The following is a 24,006-nucleotide window of genomic DNA, read 5'->3' on the forward strand; positions in this document are numbered from 1 at the left end:
GACTGAAATTGTGAGACATCTAGAACTTTGACCCCTATGACCTTTGTGACCATGGCAATGACCTTAACTTCCTTACACCGGTAAGACATTGAACCTATGACCCGTGTGCCCCTAGCGGTGGTTTGTTCCACGCCTCTTGTTATTGGTCGACCACTAACCACCATTTGGTACTGCCCTTGCACAAGAGTGGGATATGTCGCCATGGTCGGTTTGTTGCTGCTCGCAGTCTCATACAACAAAAATAAAACATGCAAACAAATTAGTATCAGTCTCAAACAGTGGTGCACAAACAACCAATCAAATGCTTTGTTAGAAACTTAAAAACGTAAAGAATATGTAAATAGAAAAACCAGCGCCATCTAGCAAGACAGAGTCAAGGACAGGAAATGTGTCATTTTGACAGATAGGATCTGGAGTATATGTGATATGCAGTTTTTAGTATAAAAAGGGAAAAGATGCATTGTGTTTTTATCAAGTTGCTTTACCATAGATTAATCATATTTCATGATGGGAATTAAACTAATTTCCTAAAACATGAATACATGTTCATTCCAAAAGTGTGTCCTGCGTCATACCTTATGAATTGATCACATGACATCTGATTTTGTAATATGTAATGTTAGTTTAGGCAAAAATAAATTTCAAGTGAAACATGAATAATCTACAATAAAGCAACTAATTGTTTACTACTTTCATAAGAGCTGTCACCATAATGTATATGTTTTGTATTACAAAAGCTTATAAATGTCTTTATCAGATCAGTGTGTTTGTAATGGAGATTCTGTACTTGGGATGTCCCTTTTGTAGCATCTAAGTCTGGTGAGGACCTCGTCAGCTTAGATCTATGTATTATATCCTACATAATATAGACATCCTTCATAGGCAATTTTAAGTATTCAATAAGGACTGAAGAAATATACAACATATGTACCTAATATAAAATTGGATTGAAGTTTGTGTGACAAGAAAAATATATAAAAATAAGAAAATCAGAAGAATACCAATTCTAAACATAATTGGCCTTCCTATGCTTTTCAAATTTATTTATACGAAATGAAAATTCATATATTGTTCATTTGTTTTGAAACCTTCAGACATTTTTTTTCTTCATTGGAGGAGGAAGGACAGCTACAATGGCTGACAGGTGAGGAGATGATGTAGTCAGGATTCGGGACTGAATTAAAACTCGGGTATAGATATGATAATGACCACTGATAGAACTTAGTTAACAATCTTTACAAAACAGGTTTAGCTATAACCGTCAAACGCACATAAAACTTGGGGGAGGATTTCACGCTGACTTCGACATTATTCATGGAGATGAGTCACAGATTTAATCTTCATTCACAGAATGATATTAAAAATCCATAAAGAAAACTGATTTTTTTAATCCAAAGATTGAATTTCAAAGATAATATTTCAATTTGAAATTTTTCAATAGAAAGTTGCCAGCCAAACATGCCCTAATGTTGCCCATTTGTGATATCTGGTGTAATCGCAGCAGAGACTGTTGTTTGCATTGACCATAAAATATTTAACAGGCAATAAATTAATCAGCAGATCACTTGATCTGAGTTAGAATAGATCAACATGATAAACCTACAGGATTTTTTTTAATAGAAATATAGTTTCTTATCTACATCACAAGATTTTATATTTCATATATATACATGTATAAGCTGTTGACATGGGGGAGAATACCAAACATGTACTTTTATGAATTGTTGAATTATTATCCTATCTTTTGGTCTTAAACACCTGCAATTTTGTTTTGACAACCATTAGATGGAAAAAAGACAGCAATTATTTTGTTGTTGTATCTATGATTCTAAAGCCAATGCTTTAGATAACTCTTTATGGGTTTATGATATCCCAACGAAACTGAACGGTTGGCTTGGCTGTTTAAAAGATGAAATAAATTGGTGTTAGGATAATATGTGCTGTAGATATGAATCAAGTTTCACAAAACTGCAAGGTTGTCTTTGATGTAGAAATCATTAAACTCATTTATACCTGAAGACACATTTGAACTTTTCCAATTCAAAGGTTGCAATAGTTCAATATGAAATTTCAGGGGTGAATGAGTTAAATAACATCAGAGTTGTAGTTGTAGATCTTTGACAGACCACAATAGTATGTCTCACTAAAGTAAATATCATAAAAGGTTAGGGCATTTGTTGAATTAATCTTAAAAGTTTTTGAAAATAGCGCTTTGTAATTAACATTTCCCCCGATATTTTTATTCGGGAATTTGAAGTGAACGCCAGGTTTTAAATCGTTACACTTTGTACTGCTGTTCCTTTTCCCTTTGATCAGTCAATATATTCAATCTACTGTCATAGCTGCCCCGTTCCTTGTTAATTAATACTAAATAATCTTGTTCTGGTCAGAATTTTCCAATCCTAACGATCCTCATATCCGAAACTGCTAAGTGGCCACGGCGCTTGTTATGTGAAGTACAGTAACTGTTTTGTAATTAAATGTTTTTGAAAATTTATACTGTTAGTTAATTTCCTGCTTTTTAGATACATTTTCTTTTGTAATTATATCTCTTTATAGAATCAACCTGTAATTATCATATTAATTAAACCACAGGTTACTTCCCTTTTTGATACGTCTTCTGCCCAAGATAACAGAATCGGTTTTACCAGTCATCCGGTGAAATGCATCACAAGGAAGTTTATGATGCGTGACATTATAATATGTGGCCTAAACAGTGTGGAAACTTCTCAACCGCATCAGAGTTGTTACGTAACACTGCAGCCCCCATGTAAGGCGAGAAAACCTGATGATTTATAGCCCTTTTTATTATAAAATACAGGTATTTGTGTTCACCGCTATGTCATCTGTTTGTACCTGTATGTCTGTAGTAGTTCAAGATTTCAATTTCTACACAAATGTTGTCATGTTTCTTTTGCTCATGAAATTGACCAGATTTACATTGCCTGTGTATATCAATTTGATTCTAATCCAATTTGTCTGGTGTCACAACATGAAATTTACAAAAGCAGGCTTCAACACTTAAATAAATAATAAGAAATAACATGTAATGTATATAGTTTGAATATCCTTTTTTTTATTTTATTATATTTTGGTGCCTATTTTAGGGATTTTCTTGCATCAGATCACTTGATCTTTACGACAGGTTTTTAGACTGACTCTATAGTTAAAACATTTATTTTGGAATCTTTTCATTGTCAGATAGCTTTGATACCTTTCCAACAGTTAGACTGCAGTATTCTGGCGATATATTTTTGGGTGGTGATTTTTGTGGCAGATAGCCTTAGACTTTTGACATGGTTAAACATGAGTGATGTTGCCATTCTTTACACGTTAATCTGAGATTATGCTATACATGAAGGGCAATAAACCGTCACAAGGTTTCACCTCCTCAGACCTATTACGCAAATGAATTCCTACAATTTTCGTGTGTTGCGATGGAAACTGGTAATCACCTAATTCTACATGGTCATTAGCCAAGCTGCATTTGACAAATGCATCGTTTGACACGCACACTGAAGGACAAGGTTCGGTGACGTCCTTCCTGTCACAGAAAGCAATAGTTTTTAAATATCCCCATAGGGTTCCCGTTATGACTCTCTACTCGGAACCTGTCTCCACCAATGCCATTGTAATGTACGCGTGTTGTACTGCTGGTAGCCATCTCCGTGGCGACAATTCACTCAGACTAGCCAATGCGTATTTGGTTAGATTCCTCTCTTCACTTGTTTCTCTAAATTGGTTTTGAAGTGCTGCCTGATAGAATTAAATAGTCGTTGTAAACCTTATATGGTGTTTGTTTAGTCACTTTTAAGACACTGTGCGGTGATTGGAAATATATATGGCCAGTTTCCAACAATTAGACTCCATCATTTGTCTCGATAAAGCTAATTATTACAGATTGGTTTAACACAATTGCATTAAATCCCATCTACTATGGGAAATGTGACAGGTTCAGGATGCAGGTGTTTTTTTCTCTCGGATTCGCTGCCGCGTGTGTGTTAAGATCTTCTCAAAATATATTTTAATTTCCTAGATCTAGCAAACTATAGTATTCAGAACATTTAACCCATCAGGAAAGTTTATAGATTTTTTAATTTTTTACATCATATTGATTAGTTGTTTTAACTCCCCTTTCATTTTATTTTTTAAGGATTTGACTCTTATTTTACTGGCAAGATATGACTCCATATTTTTAAGGATCCCTGTCCCACTGCAGGTAAAACACTGGTGAATTTGTACACACAGTAAGCTTTCCTTATTTTATTTTGGATATGACTGTAGTGCTATAGTGCCAGGGTATCACCATTGACCAGTTGACCGATGACCAGTCATGTAAGGACAAAAGTTTCCGTTGTATAGTTATACAGTTTCAGACAATGGTACATGGAACCTAAGTATTGATGTTGGAGACTTGCAAAGATCCAAACTGTTTATTGTGTATGTAGGACAGAATGGACAGAGGGGATAAAGAGAAAGATAGAGAGAAAGAAGAAGGGATTGTGTTACACTAAACCATATATATGAATAACATATCAGAATTACTGCAACCTTTACTACAAGTTGTGTCAATAAACAAAAGTATACAGACTACTATACTAACAGTAAAGCTTGGTTTCCATGGTTACTGGGTACCAAATTATCCTCTAGTTAGTTAACACAGTGCTGACATGTGAAGCTCAATGTATGCTTGTATTGTCACAGCTTCCAAACAAACAAAATTATAAAATCATAAAGTCAAATCAGCCTGTTCCTAATCTAATATTAAGGCAAAATCTTAGCAAAAAAACATTAAACAGGTATGCTGTAAGCTGAAAATAACAAAAGCATGTAAGCAGATATATTTATGAGATAGCATCTTGAAAATTCTGCATTGAAAAGAATATTTTGTGAGAGCAGAAGTTGTCTTCAAGAGAGATATTTTCGTCAGGTTAAATGTTCGAACCAGCAACATTTTCCTTTAAAATATGAAATATATACAATTTTCCCCAAGCAGACCAAACATAGATGTTCATATAAATTCTTCCATCTTTCAGAATTATTTCCCCTTAATTCAGTTTTTATTCCGATAACATAATAAAATGAAATGATAACGAAATGTTACACAGGGGAGATTTCTTCAATCAACTGAGAGTTAAACTCAACTTTTTAACGTTTATAGCAAATATATTTGCTGACAGAAAAGGGGAGATAATTAATCTCCACTTCATCTAAAGTTGTCTCCCCTTTCCTAGAACTCATCTCTGAAGACAACCAGTCAAAAATAGCTTTCATTCATCTGTTGATGAGCATTATTACTTTGCATAAATACAAACTGCCATGTTCAATAGCCAAGAACAAAAAACACTGCGGAAACTTAGGACGATGCTACAAGCCAGCAGTGACACTTACCATGGTCTGAATAGGCATAAGGGGTTGCAGTGCTGCTTGTTGCGCAGCCTGCATCTGGAGATTGCGTAATATCAGGTTGTTTCTGCCGTTCTGTAGCAACTGTTCCCGTAGGTGTTGTGGAGGATGTAGATATTTACATGGAGGATCTTTTCTCTGGCATTTACCCTGAAAAACACGGAAAAAACAACCAGGTTAATGACATCGGTGCAAATCGTTCATTACAAAAAAGGTTATTAATATATAATTCAGACGATGCTTCGCTCCAACCACATTTATTTGCTAGTGACATTTCTTTATTCTTCCCAAAAGGCCAGTGTCTATTAAATTGGGGAAAGAAACGATCAGAACATTTGTCTGATGAAACTCAACAAAAAAATTATTTCATGATAAAATTTATTGCATTCATGACGAAAAAAAATCAAATTGGAAAAATAAATGTTAATTTTAGGGAAAAAAACCCTGAAATTCTCTCGAGGGAAAAGTCTGAAATTTTGCCCAAATGCTAAATAATAACAAGTGCACAAAAAACTGATTTAAATTTAGGCCAATACCATCAACAAAATAAGACCAAGAGGTAGAAAAAATATAGGAAATGGTCATAAATTAACTACTTTTTAAATAAACAAAGAACAAGACGGTTGTTTATTAGGTAGGAGCTATGTAACATTGTTTGGTTATATGAAAGAACACCACGAACACACTGTATCATTGTTTCATGGAACAGGAGCGCTTTGTCAAAACCTTCTTCCATGTGACCTGTTTTCTCATTGATAAAACCATACATGGATTGATTTTATGCCATATTTAGATGACTGTCTATTTCCAGCTGTACAAACGGCTTCGGCCAGATCCCCGATAACAACACAGCTGATCAAATCGCTGAACCCCACACGATTTCTGTTTTTGTTGTTGATAACAACGTTATTGTAACCAAGAAAATACTATCAACACATCTATAAGTGACCTGGCTACACTTTTGTACGAGAGAATATGATACTTTATAATTATTTAAGCAATTAGATTAGTCAGGTGCAACAAAAGTCTTGTTTTCTCATTCATGAAGTTTATTTGAATATTTACATGTTGAGACAGCTTTTTTCTCTATTTTCTTTCTTTCAGCCATTTGACAAAAATTGATTATCTGATCATTTGAGAAAGTTTAATTTCTAATGAAACACGCTTTATTGTTTCAGATAAAGAAACTGAAATAAAAATATGAATGATTTGTATTTGAAATGTTTAAAATGTGTGTTCAGTCGCATGCATCCACCGAAGTGACTAATACTACATTCTGTTAAAACACTTAGGTGACTCGGATGCTGATTTATTTTCTAACTACAGACATTCAATCCTAGCACTTGCCATTTGATCACCAAGATTATTCAGACATAATATGATTTATAAATGTTCCGTTATCTAGAAATTCTTTTAGCAAATCACAACAGATCCTCTGGTTCAGTGACATCAAAAGCATTATTTCTACAACAGGACTTTTAACATTGCCTATCACTAACTTGTACAATTAATCCCTGACACTCAGTCCCGTCTTCACGCCTATTTTGTTTTAATCCGAAGATCAGAACACTTTGGTTACAACATTACATAACCTCCAAGGACATTTAAATCTGAAGCCAGGATCACAATGACCTGACATCAAGGGAAAGCTAACAATTTGAATCCATAATGCATCTGATCTAATGCAGGACTTTACTCATTTCGGCTGTAAAAATGTCAGCATTTGAGACAAGATAGACAGGGATCACATTTGTAATGGCTAAATTCGGCCACCTATTTCCAACAACCAATCTCCACCACTGGCATCCAAAACGAAAATTATAACTTCCCAAATGATGGAACTGTCCTTCCTTGACAAGGGCCGTCACTAAATTAGGACTTGTAAGGGAAGTTTGCCTTTTGCCCAGTTATNACAAAATGTCAGGTAGCCTTACACACTGCACAGTGCACAGATACAGTCCATCCCCTTATAAGGCGATTTCTTTGTCTGTCTAGACTCCCCGACCTCTCCGACCTTAGATAAGGTTTTCAGTGACATCATTATTTACCTGCAGTGTATACATGCGACTCCTTGTCTATGTTAACATGTATAGCCCGCAGGAATCCTGTTGTTGTTTTTAAACACTTTTACCTCCTTAATTCAAGCTGAAGTGAAACAGAGTACAATGTATTTATCAACACAGCCTTTCCATTGTCTTAGCGATCGGGTCACTGTCAATTTCGTTGAACAGGCGGAAATTGAGGATACAATGAATCTCCGACAGTTCTTAAAAGAAATAAATGTCTTACGAGGAGATTTAAAGACATATATAAAAGAGTAATTCATGTTTTTTTCTAAATCTGTACTGAATAGATTTTTCTTGAATTCCTTAAATATATGCTTCATCTAGCACCTATTTTACCTTTTTTTACGAGAGTTCCACAGATTACCGAGCACTTCCTACCCAAAAAGTGTGGGTATATCTACAATGCTTTCATGCTGTTGATTTTTTTAGATAATATATTACCAGCGCCTTGAGGTAAGTATATACCAGTATTATTGAGATTTATACAACTCTTCAATACACTAAACAATGACGTTTGCTCACCATTGAAATCACGGCCTTGAGACGAAAGCAGTTTTTAAAAGACCACGAAAGACAGAATGGTTTGTTGCCTTGTCAACAAACATGTACCACTTCCTGTCCCTAGTGACAGCCTCAATTGCAACCTTTGTTGACGGCAACCGGTTTTGGGACAGAAACTGAACGTAACAACCACCGATGGTTTTTGTTCAGGTCCAGAAACAAAACAATTACAGCCCTGATGTAGCTCGTTCTAAAGACCCTCGTAATTTATTACGGATGCACAATGTTGCATTATCAGTCTGTATTGGAGTACCTATTTAATAACCGCCCGCATTGCCGCCATCGCATGATTACAATCAATAGCCAGACATGGTGACAGCTATTCCTGTCTAGGCCCTATGGTAATGATGTGCTAGTTTTTTGTTAGAAGATTCTGGCAATTTCATCTCATGACACGGGAATAAACACACATCCCTGTGTGGGTGCCTGGCATACAGTGAAGTCACTTTTATTACGCCATTAAATGGCAAAACAACGATACATGTTTTAATTTCTTCACTATTTCCAACATTGATCAACAAAATATGTGTACATATAAATAGAACGGGAAAAGACAATTTGGCCAGACCTGTAAATGAGGTGAATTCATTGGTCTGAAACTGATCATGAATATGTGAAAGCGACTAAGAGATTGACTCAGAAATGTGGCGCCAATGTGTAAAACGCATTGAAACAGCACTGATTGTTTGATAACATTTTCATTTTGTTTATCTCCATTCTAATTACAATCTGCTAAATGCTATCATCAAAAACAACCATTTTCAAAAATTTAACTGGATTTATTATACAGTGTACATATTAATTTAAAACGGACATCTTGGTCGGTGGCATGCTTGATAAGCCTTGATTGGTTGCATGTTTGATAAGTGCTGTGGTATGTTCTGCACTTGGCAGGTTTGCTACCCGTTTTGAAAAATCATCCACTTATAATTCACAACACGATTTAGATTAAAATTTGGACAAACAAATTGCAATATTTAAAGAGAGTGACTAATGCCCAGTTGTTTTGACAGAGAAATCAGTATGCAGCGTTGTACTCATCAGATCTATAAATTTGGTATCCAAACATTTTTTTCTTATTTATTTCATATTTTGTAAATGCTTTGCATCTGTGGTTTATTTAAATGGTCTTTTCTTTTTAGGGAAATTTTCTTTTGATAATTTTCGTCATAACAAACCTGTGGTTTACCTTGACCTTCAAACATCCCACATATCCAGACTTCATGCCTCATAAACTCAAAGCTCCGCTTCTTTTATAAGTGGTTATCATAATATTACATTCAGTTAATTCACCTATTTAGAATTGACTACCTGGATTGAATACTGATGTTTAAGAGCCTGTGTCACGATATATAACTCATAATTATGCCGTAAAGGATATTTATTTTAATCTTTATCATCACAGTATTTATGCAAATATATAGTTCTGCTTCAACGAGTGAATGATTTCGAATGCAGACTAAAGCAAAAGTATGACATAAAAAATGTATCTTACTGAGACAGATTTTGATATACATGAGGCAGTGAGGGACTTTCTCAGATTAGATAAATTTACATCAAACTGTTACAAACTCAACCTGACAAGAAGCGTAGGCAATCTAGATATCCTCTGACATTCTCATACACATAAGTTATCAAATATTTACAAAAATAGATTCAAGTTGATCAGAAATGTTAATGAGAACTATTATTAATCATGACTGTGGTTGACATGTACAAGCTTTATTTTTAATGGAAAACTCATTACTGGATAAAAGATAAGTTTTGTTTGTGAGGGTCTACAGGAGCAGAACAACCACATCCACATTGCTCCTCACAGTCAACAACAGCCACTTACTGCTACACTCCTCACTGTGATAGTCCTCGCAAGCTTAATGTCGACCGCCTAAGAGGATTGCTTCTTTGAGATCACCAACATCATTATCCATGCTCTCCCTTCAACTATTTTATTTCTTTAATTAAAACTAACCGACAGGAATCTAAGCTGTAATTTCATCTATACAAGGCTTCTTCGGTATTTCCGCGATCCTTGACAGGAACTGCCGCCGAAGTCACAGCTGTATCATCGAGAGACTTTATGTAACCGTTTGACATTACCATTAGAATTTATCTTTAAATTTCTTTTTCGTGTTGTAATTCAATACAGGAATCATTGAATGCACATTCAGATTTATTTGTTTGCGTCTTTAAAAGTTTTCAGCATCTGCAACAGCTTTTACCAGTTAAGCTACTCTAGTCCTTTTAAGGGCTCGAATGTATCAATTCCATCTCCATTTTGCGATTTCAGATGTTACAGGAAGCCATATAGAAATGTTGAAGAAAAGAATGAAAAAGAGGTTGGCATTCACGGCCCTGGGACAATGCGAGCAGAGCAATCAATAATTGTCGTCTGTATCTTCATCTACAAGTGATTTCCTGGCCCAATCTGAATCAGAAGGAGGTTTTTACTGTGACAGAATCACATGGAGGCTTGTAATATCACAACCTGCTTATCAGATCACCAGAATACACCTCCAACCATGTCAAATTAAAACGTGTACACAAAACGCAATGCATGTTCGTTAAGCCGACAGAAATCAATACGAACATTTCAATAAGAGAGGATTTAGGCATCGACAATGTCAATTGCTACAGCTCCGAGACGATCTATTTATTAAGTATTGATCATTTCTCGTCTTCACGCTTGACATCATCTTGCCAGCGGAAGACACCCAGCCTTCCAGGGTTATATTTTGCAAACAAATCTCTTTTATCAAATTATGTGAAAACTTCCGCCGCAGAAGCACCCATGCCTATTGGCTAGGATATTGAAAGTTATGGCACTGCCTCCTTTTCCTAGTATGCACTGTGTATTTTTTTTCATTTTCTAGACTGCAGATTCACTTCTCTTCAATTTAAAATCATTCATCAACGTTTTCACTCTAGAATGATTCGGCTGCTATAACCTGCGATTGCTCAGCTCAAATTATTTCAATCCATTTCATTTCTGTCAAATGTGAGCTGCGTGGCTGTCAGATAGCCAGCCCTTGTATCAGACATCTATCGATTGCCCATCAGACAGATTACACTGTCCAAAGCAAATATGAATATGTAACTACATAATTAAGCGTGATCTTACACTTCAGACGCAATCGCATGATCCGACACTTCAACTGAAACTCGTCAAACCCGGGAGAGTTCAGGTCATATTTTTACCTCTGAGCAGCATATCCTTGAAACATGAGAAGTTTCAGAGAAACCCAGGGACAGCAAGTGTGATGATTAATATTGAGCTTGTCCCAGCTCACTTGGTTTCCAATAATTGGAACGACAGTTAAGTGAACAAAAATGTTGATGAAATTCCAAAACAACACTCAAAATGTTTCTAAATGAACCCAAATATGACTAATAAATTTGCAAGTACTATTTGTATGAGATATAGCTCTGAGGTAATTCTTAATCGAAGTCGGCCTGTTCTATATTATGAAATGAGTTGGACAGAGTTCAAGTCTTTAATCCTTAACTAGAAATCTTAAATTTCCAAGAACCCTTACAGAGTATGTAGACAATTAACTCATTAACAGACCCCTGAAGGCACATTTGAACCCTTCCAATTCGAAGGTTGGAATAGTTTATTATGAAATTTCAGGGGTAAATGAGTTAAGGCTCCCTGTCCCACTGCAGCCAAAGCTAGAGGATTCAACTATAGATGTTCATACTTAGACAACACAACCCTCTATTTCATTTTGGACATAACTGTTTCCCAGTAAAAGTTCCAGAATGTATAATTTTCTCATTTTGGATATAAATGTAGTACACGTGGGCCAGGGTACTACAACTGACCAGAGCAATCGTATTGATGAGGGGGCCCTGGGTTTGAATCCTGGTCAGGGCCTGTTGAATTTTTGTACTCGGAACATTGCTGTAGATTTTTTCATTTAAATATTTCATCTTTATTGGGGTTTTTTCCCACATAAAAGTTCTAGAAGGTATAATTTTCTTTTCAGAAAGGATTTATCATATGCTAGAAAAAAGTGTTCAACGCATAGCTACAGTTTTTGGCAGTGGTAAGGGGATCCTTAAATCAGAACATTAGCCATGCCACAATAACATCCTCAAGGCACACAATGATAATTTCGTTTCCATGTCTCTATTCAGTTTGAACATTTTGCTGATGTCTATCAGTTCGTAACAAAATATCATTCTGTTATCATCAATCCAATATATTTTTATTTTTATTTACTGTCAGTCGTTTCAAAAAATATACTACAATTACAATAAACAGCCTCAAAATTTGCATGTTGTTTTACTGAAATCAATTGACAGACAAATCACTCAAACAGAAACCTTAAACAGGTGATACACCTGTAAAGGTAGGACGACTCCAATTCTGATTTACAATACCACAAGGTAATGGGAAATGAAATGACTTTTGCATGAAATTTAAATATTCATTTCACAGGTCCGGTATCTGAAACAAACGTGCCATTATTATACTCACACCTAACTCTTCATATGAAATCATATTGTCAATTAAAACACAAACAATCTGTTGCCCTGCCACAGTGCTTGACAACATCTGTTACAAAGTAAACATGCAGTTATCTGATAAATAAATATATCAATCCTACACATAACTGGGTTGATATTGTATTTCATTCAATTCATCGATTTCAGAACGATGATATAAACAAGAGGCCCATGGGCCTAAACTGTCACCTGAGTCTACAGTATTTATTTTTGTTGTTGAAATATGTACCAATTTGAGTAAAAAATAGTATAATGTTAACTTAACTTTGTCAGGACCATGAGGCGATCATTCCTACCAACTTTCAGTTTAATCGGCCCAGCAGAACTTGACTTTAAGTTTGAAATGTAAAATGTTAACGGACGACGGACGACGACGGACGAAAACGGATAGCAATAGGTCACTTGAGCTAAAGCTCAGGTGACCTAAAAAGTGCTACTGCTGCAAAAAAAAAATCTTTGTCCATGTATTTAGCATAAAATAAAATAGCATATGTTAATTGCAAGTTAGTAGAAACCAAACTGATGGAAATGTTTCTCAGGATATGAAATGTATATGTTTCAGTTAAACATGGCAGCTCCCATCCCAGTGCTGCCTCCTAGCCAACAAGACTTCACCTAAAGAATTACTCTAGCTACAGGCATTTATTACCTTCAGGGTTCCCTTCTTGGGATCGCCCCCTCCCNCCCATTCCCCACCCCCAGCACCATTGATATGCTCAGACATATTTGCCATCAGTTGAAATTCGGCAGACAATCATGTGGGAATGGCATGTTGTAGGCTAATTTTGTGTTTACGAGAATGTGCAGTGGACTTGCACTGCATGCACACGAAATGCAGCCCGGAAGTGGGATCCGGGTGTTGTACTGGTCTGAACAGCCAACTTATGATGATAGATTGAACAGCCAACAGTGAGAGATCGACTAATAATGACAGCAAACCGTTTGTGGTAATTACCTTATACTGTAGGAAATGGAAAGAATTTCAATCCCCTTTCTGCAAAAATATTAGCATTATAGATTTGTGGAGTAGACGTTGAGAACTGCAGTGATTAGGTGAACAAACGCTTTTCTACAAACATGGAGATATTTCTATACTTCGCAACAAAATGCTACGTCTTACAGAATTAAAAATCTCCAGCTTGATTGGGCGGAATAATGGTGTAAATGGTTTTATGCCTCACATAATGGGGATACGGGTAAAATTGCAGCCAATCATGAAGGTTTTCACCATTTCCTCCATCAGATTGCTGTTACATGAACAACTCTAAATCAATTGGTTCATAAATTCTTCATTTATTTTAACACTCTTCCAAGAATATATTCATTATGTTTTTCTTTTCATTCTAAATATCATTCTCTAAATTCTAGAAAGCTGTTTTTGTAAAAAATAGATTTTAAGAACAGGATAGTGAAGAAAGCCGATATTTCTGCAGTATTCGTGGAAACATCCCATACCACCAAGTCTTGCTTGGCGCCCAAAAATGCAAATGGTATTGCATGGTCTCTAGAGAAAGCTTTTGGGTATCAAAGCCAGAATTTAAGCGTGGAAAGCACATATCTCCTTATTCAGCGGGGGACAATTCCACAACGATTAGCTAATTACATAGGAAATAAAGCTATTTCAACTCAGACGCTAATTTGCATGTGGAAACATATTCTGTTTCTGACAACGGTGCTTTGTCTTGTTTAAACTGAACACCACATCATTTCTGTAAATGTGCCGTCGCATAAACTTGCTCCAAGCCAAGGTAGGCAGGTTAGTCCCTAGGGAAACATCAACCCAACAGTTACTTGTGTTTTTCCTCTGGAGTTATCATTCTACTTAAGTTTGCCAGACCCAAACAGATTTATTAGGATTCGTGTAATAGACAGAATGGACAAGCAATAATAATAATTGTTGTTCTTCCTTGAGAATCCAAGATAAAGAGTTTGTTGTGAACAGTTTTTGGAATTGTAACAAATCCAGTTTCCATGTCTCATTACTGAACACTGTACCACTACAATCTATTTCCTGTTGATGATCGATACAGATGTATCTCAGTAGAGATGTGACACGCTGAAACAATCTGAATCAAGGCTATAGCCAAGACTCCAGTCTGTTACAAAATGTCAATCTGGGGCGCGCCAAGATCAGTTGGCCGGGATCAGAAACAAATATATGAAAATTTCCTCCTATATTTGTAAGTGGCATCACAAAAGCAAATAGTATCCAATCCATAGTGATGTCCAAGTTTCAAACTCGGCCAAATAGAAAAAGCTAAAAAACAGATCTGGTGAAATTTCCTTGTCAGGTACAAAGGGCCTGTAATTACAAATTGTTGATATCCAGCCAAGGGAGATTACTCTTTGGTGCCTGAGGAATTTGTTGTAAAAAATATGATTTAACCATACATATTATCATGATCATTGCCAATCACATTCACATACAAATATTCTACATGACAAAACACAGAAGGAATTCCGTAGCAATTTCGTGCTGCCAAGGGACACTACTCCTTGTTGCCTGGTAGTAAGCGACAGTAATCAGGGGGTGCAGTGTTGCAAGCAACTGTCAGACACAATCAATTTGTTGATGTCAATTAGTGCACAGATCAATGGACGTGATCATGGGTGGTACGTGGGATTTATGTAGGTGAACGGAGGTGCAGTGGTACGAGGTTTGTACGAGGTTTGTATCGTAACCCCGTTCCTGTAATGTGTCTCACATTACTTCACCCTGCCACACAAAACCATCACTTTTACCGTACAAATATCAAACAGCCTTCCTCGCTTACTCTCGCTAAAAGCCGTGCTTTTAAAACGATTAACTTTTTTTTTTAATTTACCAAGTTTTTGATCAACACTTAGGGTTGTTTGTGAGCGAATGTAAACTCAGATTTTGTACAAGGCAATGAGTAAGTAAGACTGTCTTTTCAGGAACAAGAACAATAAACCTTAGCTTTCTGTATCCTTTAAAAGGAATGAACAGTTTTATTACTTTCGGCTGTGGAGTATGTGTCTACGGTTTCGGCTGCTGAGTGTGATTCACGGCCATTAGAGTATAAAGCTTTTCTAATTTGTGAAAGTTTTATTTTTCACAGGAAAAGATGGAACCAAGTTCCAAAGTAGCTTTAACAATCAGTTTACCATGTTTCACTTTCAGGTTGATTATCAGGGAAGTGTTATATTCTATAAGTTATGTAGTGATTTTTATGTATTGCAACGAAAGTTTGATCGTTTATGCTTGCCTTTGGATTTTTATTTCTTCATCTTAATGTTTCTCATGTTGTTCATAAAAGTACTTAATACTTAAAACATTTATTTAAATACATATTAAATAATAAATAAAATCCTTCTATCAATGCTTCAAACTTAAGAATTCATTAAAACTTCGAATTGATAAGAAATGAGTTTGACGGATGTTTCAACCTGATTTATCTCGTACAACAAATTTTGATATTGATGAAAATATAGCTTGATAAACATGAAGCTAAGTGGGTTGTAACGAAATTGTTTAAAGACTCCTGATGCTGCAGTGGCCCCAGGTCTGATATAGTCTATCTTTAAGTGTTTAGACGGAATTCAAGGACATCAATGTACTCCGCATGCCTACATGTTTAGCTGACAAGTGCTTTACGCATTCAGGGCCAGACCTAATCTCACCACAAATCTGTCGGGCAAACTTAAACAAACAGTAGCAATTATAATAAATATGCATAAATATTTTATCTTAAAACACAGGGACTGAAAGTCAGCCAATTTCGCGACTTACTACTGACATTGAGGTCACCAAGGTCAACCCATACTGAGGCAAAGACAATGTGTTCTTGAGTTGTTGAGTTCTGCACAAATTGACATGGAGGAAAATATTGAGGCAATTACACAAAAATCTGACAAAAACAGTTTGTGAGATGATTGTTATCCCTTCGTACTGGGCAAATAAGTTGGTATCATACAAAAAATGGTAGGCTAAGATGGGCAATTATGGAAAAGATATAAGAGAAATATAAAGGTTCAAATGAGTTTGGGCAAATATTAGAAACAAAGGTCTAGAAATTTAATATCCTGTATAAAACTCCTACAAGATACAATAAAACCCTGCTTCTAAATCCATTTCGTATTTTCCCTCCTGGCAACACATTTTTTCATAACTTTTTAAATAATTTTGTCTATTGCTAACTAACTTTTTCGTTCCCTTGAGTGTTGGTTGTAAAGCTGTTTTGCATATTTGAAAACATTGAACGCCAGCAAATCTAGCAATAAAATCATTTTCTGGGACAAAATTTAATTATGTTGAGGAGGAAATGGTTATGATGAAATTTAACTTAGAAAACCGACATCATGTCAAAGTAACGAACAGGAAACGGCCCTTGAACTTTTTTTTCCCCAATAAGAAACATAATGCACCAAGCTCCGCCCACTGAGAAACTTCCGATATGTAGGTCTGTACATTGTACAAGCATTTTCAAGCTCGTGATTTCAATTATAACCAAGTGCCTTCTACTAGGTAACTGCATCATCTGTAGTCATTACGAAACAGGCAAAATGTTCCGTTTATGACCTGCATACCAGACAGTGTTTGGTATGTCAAGGTTTGCTCCCACTCTCCTGTTAATCATTCAACTTGACACGCACCAAACTTTTCAGACAATTTTTTGGACGTCTTGCATCTCGAAGAAAGTTAACCAAGAAACATAATTAACCCCGGCAGTCAGTTTACCTTATTTCAAGGAACGAACGTCTTACACGACTTGACAGAACCTTTTAAAACTGAGATGTATATAGTCTATACCTCAACACTATAAATACAAGTGCTCAAACTTCCGTGTGAAATGAGGGTTTAAATGAAACACAGGATAAGGAATTTTTCAAGAGGATTTTTCTCTTGTAGAATTTCAGGGCACCATTAAAATGAACATTTCTTACAGTCAACTTAATCTTATCTTTTTAAATAAAGTCTATCTAAATGTTAGAAAAACCAACTGAAATAGAGATTAAACACTGTGGGATTTGGTCATCGCCCATATTCCACAGAGTGAGTGCTGTAGAGGCTGTTATTATGGCCTACAATTAATTAGCATAATATAAGCCTAATTTGCACCATAAACATAGCAACAGCGCTAATTTAGTGTAAACACACAAAGTCCGCCATGTGTTTAGTCTGTCTCCCCCCTCCCCTCCCTCACTACCCCCACCTCTCAAACACATGTAGACCCTTGGCTGAGAAGTGATGAGGAACCTCTCTCCCCCTAAACCACTTCCCTTTGTGGCGTAGAACAGTATATATAACGCTTGCTACAAACCCCTATATTTTAAGTTCCTTTGTATGTTTCGCAATGAAAACGCATATTTTTTATTCTGCATTGCTGAGGAATTTCAATCTAGATTATTCCCAAAACATGGTTCTCCTTTGTAGACTAAATATAAACAAGAATCGCTCTCCATGGATAATATTTGGGATGGTGTTGGTTATTCTTGGGAGCCACTGACCGTAATTTCCAGACTACAAACAGGAGTTGTGGATTAGCTGAATGGTCTCCTCACATTTACCAGATATATGTTCAAAAGAAATGTTTGTTTTGAAAAGTTGCTTTTTTTGCTCCCTGAAAATTCTTTTAAGATTTGTATACATTCTAAATTTGATCCTCATCAATATCTTTGAAAACAAATTTTAAGATATATCACATCCTAAGCTCAATAAGCTGGATCGTTTTAATGGCAGAGTGTGACTACAGATTTAGTTCCTTTCAGAGCCTTCCATTAACTGCTATGTATACACAACTAGAAATTATCAACCACCGGTCAGGATGTGTAAATGACCAGTGGAAGTGTGTGGCCATAACTGACCATTGTCCAAGGTAAGCAGACAACAAAACCTGGATAATGAGTGACCACTTCACAGTCAACATTCACCTAGCAGCAAACCATTTAAATATTGACTCAATGAGTGAAAATAAAAAATACAAATATTTATATGTTTATAGGGATCAAGGGCTACAACAGGGAGGTCCTATCGGTTCATAGTGGATCTCAGAACTTAGTCTGTGTAGGCAAACATTACAGGGAGCTATTACAGGGAGCTCTCTAGTAGATGTATGTCAGCTCTGTAGTAAATTTATGTCAGCAAATATTACAGGGAACTCTCTAGTAGATGTATGTCAGCTCTGTAGTAAGTTTATGCCAGCAAATATTACAGGGAACTCTCTAGTAGATGTATGTCAGCTCTATAGTAAATTTATGTCAGCAAATATTACAGGAAGCTCTCTAGTAGATGTATGTCAGCTCTGAAGTAAGTTTATGTCAGCAAATATTACAGGAAGCTTTCTTGTAGATGTATGTCAGCTCTGTAGTAAGTTTATGTCAGCAAATATTACAGGAAGCTCTCTAGTAGATGTATGTCAGCTCTGTAGTTAATTTATGTCAGCAAATATTACAGGGAGCTCTCTAGTAGATGAATGTCAGCATATATTACAGGGAGCTCTCTAGTAGATGTATGTCAGTTCTGTAGTAAATTTATGTCAGCAAATATTACAGGGAACTCTGTAGTAGATGTATGTCAGCTCTATAGTAAACTTATGTCAGCAAATATTACAGGGAGATCTTTAGTAGATGTATGTCAGCTCTATAGTAAATTTATGTCAGCAAATATTACAGGAAGCTCTCTAGTAGATGTATGTCAGCTCTGAAGTAAGTTTATGTCAGCAAATATTACAGGAAGCTTTCTTGTAGATGTATGTCAGCTCTGTAGTAAGTTTATGCCAGCAAATATTACAGGGAACTCTCTAGTAGATATATGTCAGCTCTGTAGCAAGTTTATGTCAGCAAATACTACAGGGAACTCTCTAGTAGATGTATGTCACCTCTGTAGCAAGTTTATGTCAGCAAATATCACAGGCAACTCTCTAGTAGATGTATGTCAGCAAATATTACAGGGAACTCTCTACTAGATGTATGTCAGCTCTGTAGCAAGTTTATTTATGTCAGCACATATTACAGGGAACTCTCTAGTAGATGTATGGCAGCAAATATTACAGGGAGCTCTCTAGTAGATGTATGTCAGTTCTGTAGTAAATTTATGTCAGCAAATATTACAGGAAGCTCTCTAGTAGATGTATGTCAGCTCTGAAGTAAGTTTATGTCAGCAAATATTACAGGAAGCTTTCTTGTAGATGTATGTCAGCTCTGTAGTAAGTTTATGTCAGCAAATATTACAGGGAACTCTCTACTAGATGTATGTCAGCTCTGTAGCAAGTTTATTTATGTCAGCACATATTACAGGGAACTCTCTAGTAGATGTATGTCAGATCTGTAGCAAGTTTATGTCAGCAAATATTACAGGGAACTCTCTAGTAGATATATGTCAGCTCTGTAGCAAGTTTATGTCAGCAAATTTTACAGGGAACTCTCTAGTAGATGTATGTCAGCAAATATTACAGGGAACTCTCTACTAGATGTATGTCAGCTCTGTAGCAAGTTTATGTCAGCAAATTTTACAGGGAACTCTCTAGTAGATGTATGTCAGCTATGTAGCAAGTTTATGTCAGCAAATATTACAGGGAGCTCTCTAGTAGATGAATGTCAGCATATATTACAGGGAGCTCTCTAGTAGATGTATGTCAGTTCTGTAGTAAATTTATGTCAGCAAATATTACAGGGAACTCTGTAGTTAATTGATGTCAGCAAATATTACAGGGAGCTATTGCAGGGAGCTCTTTTGCAAATATGTGCATGCAAATGTTACAAGGTGCTTAATAGTAGATGCTTGTGGGCAAACATCACAGGGAGTTATAACAGGGAGCTTGTTCGTAAATACAATGGATGTGCATTCAAATATTACAGGGAGCTTTATTAGATATGTGTGGGTAAATAGTATATGTAGCTCTATAATAAATCTGTTAATGTAAATATCACAAGTAACTCTATGGTAAAGACAGCAAAAAATGGATAAATATTATCCAGATTGCTATCTAAAATTGCTCAAGGGTACAGAGAAGGGCAGAACTAACATAAAGAAGTTTCCCTTTTTGCAGATCAAGTCACATTACTAGAACAAGCTCATCAAAATGTGAAAGACCTAACCAACCTACATCTCCTTATAGAAGACCACTAGAAACCTAAAACAGTCTATTTTTCTACTTCATGTTGTTTTGGACAATATTGATTTCCACATATATTGTTTTAGTCTAGACTTGGGAATATTAGGTCAGGAGAGCACCTCAGCGTGTGATTTGAGCTCTGGGGGAGTATATCCTTGACTGGCTCCCCAGGGGAATCAGCCACATAGCTACCTGTTTCTAATTACCTCCCTTTGGGCTTAACAGATGACAATACAGACACATGAAACATAAACTGATCACTTCCTTAAAGCGAAGCTAGTCTAAAACATGAAACACTACACAGTCTATAGCTAGGCTTGGACATCAGAATCTGTACAGAAACTGGGACTGGAATCCATCTTATTACACTTGTGACTGCATGGCCATGCTGGGAGGGCCAAAGGGAACAGGCCTGACAGAACTTTACCCAGATAGCAGTAATAAGGACACTGAACAAGTACATGAGGTCTACCATATTTATCCTGCAACAAGCCCATGCCTGGTAATAAGCCCAGCCATATCTGTTGATGTTCAGTGGAAATGCCAACACATGCTTTTTTACTGTCATGTAATTAAACCATCTCTACTTAATCAGAGATTATGTGTTAGCCCACTAGATTATTGCAGGAAAGAATATAATATCCTACATCAAATTCATATAAAAACCTACACATTAATGGATAGGTTTTGTTTTTGTACTGTAATTTTTTTCATAAAATATGATCATATAAAATTCAAATAAAATCCTCCACAACGGGACAAGTGTTTTTAAAATTTTGTTCTGTAAATTTCATCACAAAAGGAGTATGTGTCTACTGTATGTGTGACTCGAAATGATAACAGAAAACCAACGTGTGGTGTTAGTGGAGCGATGAGGTGTGATTTCATGCCGAACTACACAGCTATGGGACTGTGTCCAATACATGCTGCCTGTTACCCTCTCAATGGCTCAGTATATAGTGAATGTACCACAGACATCAGGCCTTCAGAGGCAATGACCTTAACTTGACCTGTAACAGCTGACCGCCACAATCTTATCAAGTCCTGCTTGGTATGATTGGACATGTATGTGTCAATTCACATTTGTATTAGATACTCCTCTACATAAAACATCTATATGAATAAACACCAAACATCAATGGACTCAATTCCTTCTATCAAAGATAGGTTTATGACAGAAACTGAACCCTCTTTTTAAATTGATGTTTGCCCTACTATGTTGGCGTTAAATGTTATGTCCACTTTTGCCCTCTTTGTAAGCTTAAAATTTGCCTTCCATGTTGACATAGAATTTTGCCCTATTTGTTAGCATCAATATTTATCCCTATTTGGGTTTAATTTTGCCCTCTTTTTGAAGTTTTGTCCCATTTTTTTTTTAATTCACTTTGCTTTCTTATGTTGGTATTAACTATAAACCCTGTTTGTTGAAATCAACCTTTTGCCCTCTATGTTGGTATTAACTATAAACCCTGTTTGTTGAAATCAACCTTTTGCCCTCTATGTTGGCATCATCTTTTCCTTATTGAAATCCATCTGTGTCTTCTTGATTGAAATTAAATTTTACCCACTTCAAGTGCATCCTTTTTTTGCCCTCCCTATTGAAAATAATTGTTTGCCTTCTTTTGTCCATTGTTTTGAATTCATTTTTGTTTGGTATCAATTTCTAAATCTTAAAAAACTCTGACGGTCCGTCCATGCGTTAGACAGAAACAGCCAAGAAGAAATTCTAGAATAATATCTGTGAAATGTTTCATTGAGTAGGAAACATAACAACTAAATGAAAGTGAGTAGGTAGAAACTGTCTAACTCAGCAGCTTTCCACTGATAGGTTTTACACATTTTAATCTCACTACAGGCTAGACGATCACTCCCCGACCTGCCCTCACAGTACCCTAGATGATTTACCCCCTCCCCCCTCCTCCTTTCTCCTCACGCTAGACAATCTACCCCCTCCTCCTACATTTCACATTAACCTTGTCACACTGTGTGTGGACTGCTAACATCCTGGAGAATCTGCCTATCATCCCAGCATGATTTAATGCAGTCATTATTATCCAATTTTTTATAATTAACTTTTACCTCAAAGTACACTTTCATTCCAGTATTTTTTTCACTGCAGTTTAGACATGTCCATAATAGCATGAAATGTTGCACAGACCTGTCATAACTTAAAATTGATTGGCTTTTTATTTTCTTTCTAAAGATCAATATTCTATGTCTGACTCAAAAGGGACTGTAAAAAAGGATTGTTTCTGCAGAGATAAACGCTGAAAATGTTAAGCTGGGATGGTTGTGGTTTAATGGAAATTCAAGTAGAAATACATAAATATGCTAATGAGTCTCTTTTTACATATTTCTACAGGATAGCCATCAATGTCATCTTTCATAGGTGGCCATTATGTGTGATTTTATCTTCCAGAAATTGGAAACAAGTCTTCTTCTGTGCATTTCAATACATACAGGTGCAGGTTTTTACACCCACTAAAATAAAATACAAAAACGATCTCTAAAACAATTTTTTTTTAATTAAAAACTGAATATAAATATGATATACTTACCCAGTAGTTGGTATATATATATATATATATATATATATATATGTACCCAGTAGTTGGTATATAAGAGTTCGTCTTTTACTGACAAGCTTAGTATTCTTTCCTCTTCAGAATACAGAATAGTTTTCAACTTCCTACCAGACAAATACCACTAACAAATAGTGTTTGTGATAAAATTTTGCATGATCAAGGTAAGATCTTTCAAAATGACCTTGACCTTTATACATATATGTTAAGATTATTTTTTTACCGGCTGTCTTCAGAAGAATGATATTTTCATCATGTAGCTTCAAAGAGCCTGGGACATGGATACTTCATGTATGCAATAGGGAGAAAATGTGAGGAGAGAAAGATGGGTAGCTAATCGTCAGTGGATGTAAGTGGGGGATCATTGTACCAGACCGCAATACACCACACTGGCAATCCTAATTGATGGCTACACATGATATCTGCCCAGATAATTCACACTTACTGTCGATAATCTATCTCAATTTCAGTAATTTACCGGCTATAACGCTCCGTATCCTTATCCGAGTCGTCCAGATAATGGCCACCGAACAATGCAATTGGTGCAAAAACAACACCTTAAACTCGCTGATCCATCATTTGCCCAAACCCCCCCTCTGATAGCTACTTTGCACTGCCGACTAAAGCTCATCCATCAAAGATACCCCCTTCCCTCTATCCATATATAAGACAATTTGCAACCTTCACCAAGAATCTATTACCAGTAGTACCTCAAATGTCGTTAATCCGAAAAGTTGCTGAGCTCTGTTGACTCGATCATGGTTGTAAAAATATATCGCTCTGCATGTCCTATGTCATATCTTAATC

At 36.0% G+C, this 24,006-nt stretch overlaps 1 protein-coding gene across 27 annotated transcripts in view; it reads right to left on the minus strand.

Annotated features, from left to right (window-relative positions):
- LOC110455928 (muscleblind-like protein 1) overlaps nucleotides 1-24,006 on the minus strand; it is a 272,691-nt gene that overhangs the window by 48,104 nt on the left and 200,581 nt on the right. For 20 of the 27 annotated variants that reach the window (XM_021506368.1, XM_021506390.1, XM_021506389.1 and 17 more), the window contains 2 exons: nucleotides 5,392-5,556; nucleotides 159-236 (listed from right to left, as the gene is read on the minus strand). In XM_021506368.1, coding sequence (XP_021362043.1) covers nucleotides 159-236; nucleotides 5,392-5,556 — 243 coding nt within the window. The remainder of the gene's footprint in view (nucleotides 1-158; nucleotides 237-5,391; nucleotides 5,557-24,006) is intronic. The other 7 variants (XM_021506391.1, XM_021506387.1, XM_021506376.1 and 4 more) reach the window with 3 other exon arrangements.

This window comes from Mizuhopecten yessoensis, unplaced genomic scaffold (genome assembly GCF_002113885.1).
Source record: "Mizuhopecten yessoensis strain PY_sf001 unplaced genomic scaffold, ASM211388v2 scaffold8423, whole genome shotgun sequence".
Classification (NCBI taxonomy): Eukaryota; Metazoa; Mollusca; class Bivalvia; order Pectinida; family Pectinidae; genus Mizuhopecten; species Mizuhopecten yessoensis.